The 6937-nt window shown below is 48.0% G+C and overlaps 1 protein-coding gene across 1 annotated transcript in view; it reads right to left on the reverse strand.

Moving 5' to 3' along the window:
- Nucleotides 1-5505, reverse strand: part of FBXO21 (F-box protein 21) — a 39185-nt gene extending 33680 nt beyond the window's left edge. Inside the window, exon 1 of the mRNA XM_051976101.1 lies at nucleotides 5237-5505. Within this exon, the coding sequence (XP_051832061.1) occupies nucleotides 5237-5505 (269 nt within the window). The remainder of the gene's footprint in view (nucleotides 1-5236) is intronic.
- Nucleotides 5506-6937: the final 1432 nt, after the last annotated feature.

Consider the following 6937-nt stretch of genomic DNA (forward strand, 5'->3'; position numbering starts at 1 on the left):
ACCCGAATGGAGGCAATATCAGAGGAGAGAAGGGGGTGAATTTGAGAGATGGTACAAAGGTGAAATCAAGAGGCTTTGGCAACAGTGTAGATATGGAGGGAGAAGGATAAGAAGTTAAGGATGACCCCTGGTTATGTGCCTGAGAGATGGAAGCAATGATAGGAAGTAGGAAGGGGAGGAAGGCTCGAAGCGGAAGTTGATGCGTTTGGTTTTGGACACGTTGAGTTTAAGATGTCCACTGGACATAGAGATCATCTGAGGCAGCTGAAAATGTAAGACTGGAGGTCAGCAGAGTCTGGGGCAGGACAGACAGGTTGGAGAACTGCTAGCATAAAGATGACATTGCCAAGGGGAGAAGAGGGTCGAGGGTAGAACTCTGGTTAGCCAGTGTGGTCTGGAGAAGGACACAGCAAAGGGGAGAAGGGACGGTCAGTCGGTAGGGGAGGGTTGTGCCCCCAAACCTGGAAAGACTGCTAATGCAAGGCTCTGCATTACTAGTTTATGCGGTGGCTCCACATTTACTAAGCATCTGTTACAATATCTTAAGCAATATCTTAAGGTACTAAGAATTTCTTATGGCAGCTCCTATCTACCCTGGAGGAGTTTGAATTTCACTAAGGAAAGGGGAGTTCTTAACTTGGATCCTGTGAACTTGGCTGTTTAAAAAAATATTTTAATATTAAAGTGTATTTCAATATAATTGGTTTCTTTATATGAATTTTATTTTATGTATTTAAGAACAAGATTCTGAGAACTGGTCACTAACCTTCATCAGACTGCCCAAAGGGCCCTTGATCCCATGAAGGCAAAGAAGCCCCAGCCTAGGGAGACGTAAATGTATCCACCCGATGAGGAGAATGGGCTGGGGACAAAAGGGAATAACTTAATGGAGTAGACAGCAGCTAAACTCAGCCTTAAAGGAAGATGAGGGTTCTTTAAGATAGGTGTAAATAAAGAAAGGGCTGTTCCAGGCAGATGTCTCCGGCATGAATGCATGGAAGTAGGAGATGGCATACAATGTTTGGGAAAAGCTAAGTCAGAACACACAATATCTCAACAAGATAAAGGTGAACTTGCCCTGGAAAGCTTAGCTGGAAGCCCACTATGGAGAGCTTTAAATTCCAGGCTAAAGTATTTACATTTTAGGGAACATCTGAGTTGACATGATCAGAATTGGCAGCTATTATTATTCTAAAGGAGAAAGGATGGACAGGAGGAAAGGAAACTAGTGAGGAAGATGTCACATTGGTCCAGATGAGAGACAATGGGGATCTAAATTAGGGTGAAGGCAGTATGAGTGGAGAGAAGAGGAAACAGGTACTAGATAGGTAGAATCACAAGGATTTTGGTGGTTGGTGGGGAAGAGTTCAAAGGTAGTTTGTTCACTGTTTGGTAAAACAGGAAAAGTCCAAAGGTTCTGAGGTGGACGATAGAGAAAGTGGTCATCCTAAGCAGTAGCAATAGCTAATGTTTATATATGGGGGCAGGGAAGGAGTAGAGTTAGACAATTAGTTTATTTGGGGCATCCTGAGTCTGAGGTGCTGGCAGGACATCCTGATAGCAATGTCCAAAAGGCACTTGACTAGGAACAATGAAAGGTAGGAAGAGAAACAATCTTTCTTTACTAGATCTCCTGGGTTCTTGAAGGCTATTCGGCAAATCAATCTAGATATCTGGGCAAGCTTAACAAGCACTGGGCAAACTTAAGTAGGCCCTGCCCAAATGGAAGGTCTGGTAAAGAACTACTCATTCCCAGAAAATTGGCCACTAAGGCATTTATTCTGGAGACATGGCGCCCTATGAAATGAAAAAACACAGAAATGGGGCTCCAGATAGGTAACGATGATGGTGGAAAAGGGCGCCTCTAATGAAAAGTAGCTTTCAGGTCTTAGATTCAGCTTCTGCTTTTCTACACATGCCTTCTCTGCCCCAGGACCAACAATGGGTACATAACTAGAAAAATGGAACTGCATTCGTACTGACGTTCTCGATGCAATGGAGTCAGTCTAAGCAACTGTAAGCAAAGAAAGGAGACTTAGGAAAAGCATGAAGTACATCCGTACTGAAGTTCTCGATGCAATGGAGTCAGTCTAAGCAATTGTAAGCAAAGAAAGGAGACTTAGGAAAAGCATGAAGTGCATCCGTACTGACGTTCTCGATGCAATGGAGTCAGTCTAAGCAATTGTAAGCAAAGAAAGGAGACTTAGGAAAAGCATGAAGTGCATCCGTACTGAAGTTCTCGATGCAATGGAGTCAGTCTAAGCAATTGTAAGCAAAGAAAGGAGACTTAGGAAAAGCATGAAGTGCATCCGTACTGATGTTCTCGATGCAATGGAGTCAGTCTAAGCAATTGTAAGCAAAGAAAGGAAACTTAGGAAAAGCATGAAACACATCCATGCACCATGATGCTAGGGGTGAGGAGGAAAGGCTTGTGGACAAAGATGAGGCTGGCAGAGAAGACAGAGCATCGGGCTTCTCCAAGGATCATGGCGGGACAGGCGTGGATGGAACTACTGCAGAGATGAGCACAGGGAGGGGAAGGACAAGCCGGCCTTCCCCGCTGCCAGTGAGTGACAGGGCTAGGGCTGGAGCCCAGATCTCAGGACGCGGGTCACTGTTCTTTCCACTCCACCTGTTTCCTCACTTCTAGTCCCCCTTGCTCCCCACACCTTGCCCATCAGGGCCAAGTCTGGGAAGGATGCCAAGGTGTAGAGCAAATCCACCTCACTCCCTGCCCAACAATATTGCACAGGTAAAAGTAAACATGACGGGCAGCCTGGAATAGGAAAAAGCAGGTCACTGGATTCTGCACTCCTCAGCTCCTCAGAGACCCCGCGCGGACATCTCTGGGGCATCTCCATGCTCCTGTCCTTCTGAGTATCTGGTGTGTGCACATGCCCAGCAGAATGTGAGCTCCAGGAGCGCGGAGCTGCCAGTTTTGTCCCTGGCTCCCCATCACTTGGCACTTCCCTTTACATGAGGTAACCCTTGAACAAATGTTCCTTTAATTTCAATGGATTTAGAGCTGGAAGGGACCTTTGAGATCACTCAGTTCAGCTACAGGACAGGCCAAGTTCTTTGAAGAAGGGAAACTGAACAAGCATGAGCCTCAGCCTGCGCAGCTTCTTGCGTTTCCTGGGGAAGGGGCAGGCCTGGAGCAGATAAGCAGGGAGGCACCCAATAGCAGAGGGAGAAGGCTTAGAAGCATGGGAGGCCAGGACCTGGGGGAAGGAACAGCATAGGCCAAGGGGGAGATGGGCAGCACTGAAGCCCAATCACAGGGGTTTTCTGGTGCAAGTTCAGATTAGGTGAACCTCCCACAGTCACACGGGTGGCAAACAGCAGAGCCAGGATTTGCAACCAGATCCTCCAATTCCAAATTCGGCGCTGGCATGCTCTGCCCTGTTTGAGGGCAGGGCCCCAGCTGCTGAGGGCCGGGCACGGGGTTGGAGAGGACACAAGAGCAGTTAAGGCTAGAAGGGGCTCAAAAGGTCATGCAGTTCAACTCCCCCACTTTACAGATGAGGAAAGGGAAATTCAGGCTCAGTGACTTGCCCCAGATCACACAGTGAGGAGCCAGCAAAGCAGATCTGAGCCCATCCTGGGTACAGGAGAGACAGCCAAGAGGCAAAGCGCAGCAAGGGCCAGGCTTGCAAGTCTGGAGGAACGGGCCCCCTGCTTTCAGCAGCGTGGCCCGGGGCCTCACAAAGCCTCCCCTAGTCTCGGTTTCCTCCTATGTTAAATGGCATCGATGCCAGCCCCTCCCCAACTAAGGGCTACACTGAGTGCCCAATGTAAAACACAATATAAATCCCAGCTAATTATTATGATCAAAATAGATAACACACAGCTAACACATGGCAGCCAGAGGGGTGCAGGGGATAAAGCACTAGGCTCAGAGTCAGGAAGACTTGAATTCAAATAAGCCTCAGACACTTCCTAGTGGCGTGATTTTGAGTAAGTCAGGTCACCCTGCCTCAGTTTCCCCATCTGTAAAATGAGCTGGAGAAAGGCAGGGCAAACCAGCCCCATATGTTTGCAAAGATAACCCCAAACAGAGTCATGAAAAATCAGACATTACTGAAATGAATGAATTACAAAAATAGGTAACTGAGATAACACCATTATAATATACATAGATAATACACAGATAATAGATAATATAGATAAAAATATATACTTACTATGATCCAGTGAAATGACAAAGTGCTTTTCACAAAATAGCTTAAAGTGGATTAGTGATTTAATCTTTGTCCTTCTCAGTTACCCAACTATAAAATATTGTAACAATAATACTAGCTAGCATTTACATAGAGCCGTCTATGTTCCAAGTGCTGGTATAAAAACGTGCCTTATCATCTGATGTGAACCTTAAGACCTGGGAGGCAGGAGTGACTATTATGCCCATTTTACAGATGAGGAAACTGAGACAGAGGTTAAGTGCCTTGCCCAGGATCATTTCTGAGGCTTCATTTGAACCCAGATCTCCTCACTCCAGGAAGGCGGCAATACTGATGTGGACGATAGGACCCTCCTCCCTGGTGTGGCGAAGATTAAATGGAATGAAGTCCATAAAGCAAACCCTATATAAATGTTGGCTACTGTTATTATTTCCATGCTGCTTGTATGCACCACTAGTTTGTTGCATTCCCAGCGACCCCCCGGCCAATTAGCGCTTGTTGCGTGCCCGGCATTGAGGCTGAGGGTACAAGGGAAAAGGTTTTGCCTGCCCTCAGTGGGCAAGGGGGAACGGGGAGACACCATGCAAAACATCTGTGTGCGGAACAGACAGTAGCCGGCTACTAGTAAGCGCTTAATAAATGCGGGCTGCCGGGGCTGGGCCCGTCCCTTTGTATCTCCGTACTTCTGGCTCTGCAGCGGGTTGGATAGTACAGGTGGACCAGATGGGGCACCGCCCACCCAGGCTTTCCGGACCTCCTCCTGCAGGGCGGGGCCAGACCTTAGGGGCGGGGCCTGCAGCTAACAGCTGGAAGCAGGCAGCCGAGCCGGTTGCAAGGGGCGGGGCGAATAGGACTCGGCTAAAGCGGAGAGGCGGGGCCTGCTCCGGGATGGGCCGCTGAGGGGAGGGGCCAAGGAGGGGAAGAACCAATGGGAGGCCAAAGACTAAGCGGAGCGGCGAGGGGACGGGCCTCCTGGGGCGGGGCCTCGGGCGGAGGGGCGGGGCTTGTGCTGGGTGGGTCTCCGTCCTGAGGCTTAGCCCGAGGTCCCCGCTCACCTCTCTCGGAACTGCCGCCGCCACACGTTGCCGCCGCCCTGGCACAGCTCGCGCAGTCGTCGGCAGGTGCAGGCGACGTGGCCCAAGTCGGCGGCGCCCAGCGAGCGGCAGCACAGGATCAGCTCCAGCAGCTCGCCGGGCAGGTCCGTGAGGCCCAGGGCCCCTGTGGCCGCCACCGCCGGGCCGTCCCCGGCGCCAGGGGGCGACACGGGCTCCGGGGCCGGGGCCGCGGCCGTCCCCGCCACCGCTGTCCCCTCCGCCGACGCCATCTTGAATGTGTACCTGGAGACGTCACGGCGTTCCTACCCTGCCGTTAGGGCGCGTCGCCAAAATCCTGCCTAACGGTTTTCCGACTCGTTGGTTTAGAGAGAGGCATTGAGGGAGCGTCGCTAAATGATCAGCGCGCTCAAAGAGCGTGAGGAACCTTATGACGTCAGGGGAGTGAATCTCTCCAGACACTTCCTCCCACTTTCTCTATTAAAGGCGCAGGCATTGAATGCCTGCTTTGACAGGCCCCCTGCAGGGATGAAGAGGAATTTGAATGTGGAATTGAGGGAGCACATAGAATCTTCGTTTTAGCACCCTGGGTTTAGATTCCTCACTGTTTGGGAGCCATGGACCCCTTTGCAGTGTGAGGAAGCCTAGAGACCCCTGCTCGGAACTACGTCTTTAAATACATAAAAAAAAAATTCTCAGGGGTGCAGGGAAACAATATAATAAACAATTATAATAATAATATAATTATACAATTATAATAAACAATAAAAGGATCAACTTCAGAGACCCCTGGCTAAGAATACCCCTGTCTGAAGGGCTATCTAGTGCATGGTCTCAAAAGTTCTTTAAATATGTGATTTTATGAAATCCTCTCATTTTACAGAAGGGGAAACTGAGACTCAGGAAGGATAATTATAGGCCTTTGCACAACACTTTAAGATTTGTAAAGTGATTTTGGATTGTATCTCTTGTTTTGCTTAAGGTCACAGAAATGGTGAGGGGCACAGTCAGGATTTGAACCCAGTTCCCATGATTCCACATATTAACTACGTGACTTTGAAAATCAGTTTCCCTCTCTGGATCTTAGTTTCCTTAAACAAGAGAGTTAAGCTGAATGATCTTTAGGAATCTGTTCCAGTCACTTTTTATAGATGAGAAATAGTCCCCGAAAGTCCTGTGGTTTGCTCAACACTTTGTTGTTCAATTGTTTTTCAGTCCTCTTCATGAGGGCATTTGGGATTTTCTTGGCAGAAATACTGCAGTGTTTTGCCATTTCCTTCTCCAGCTCATTTTACAAATGGGGAAACTGAGGCAAACAAATGACTTTACAGAGTTAGTAAATGTGGGAGGCTGGATTTAAAGTCCGGACATTGATTCTTCTTAAGTCCAGGGCCGGTGCTCTCAGGGCTGTGCCAACCTAGCTAGGAAATGAGAGAACAGAATCAAAACTAGGACCTCAGACTCTAGACCTCTGTATATAACCATCTCCTTTATTTTTATTATGACCAGTTTATTTTGTTGTTTTTACATCATCTTTATGTACCCGCTATATATCTTTGCCCTTCTTCACTCATATTTGTTTTTTAAAATGATATTCCCCAATTTCATATAAAGATAATTTTTCTAACATTCATTTTTTAAAATTGAGTTTCAAATTCTCTTCCTTATCTCTACTCTGAGATGGTTAGCAATTTAATAAAGGTT

The sequence above is a fragment of the Antechinus flavipes genome, chromosome 1 (assembly GCF_016432865.1).
Source record: "Antechinus flavipes isolate AdamAnt ecotype Samford, QLD, Australia chromosome 1, AdamAnt_v2, whole genome shotgun sequence".
Classification (NCBI taxonomy): domain Eukaryota; kingdom Metazoa; phylum Chordata; class Mammalia; order Dasyuromorphia; family Dasyuridae; genus Antechinus; species Antechinus flavipes.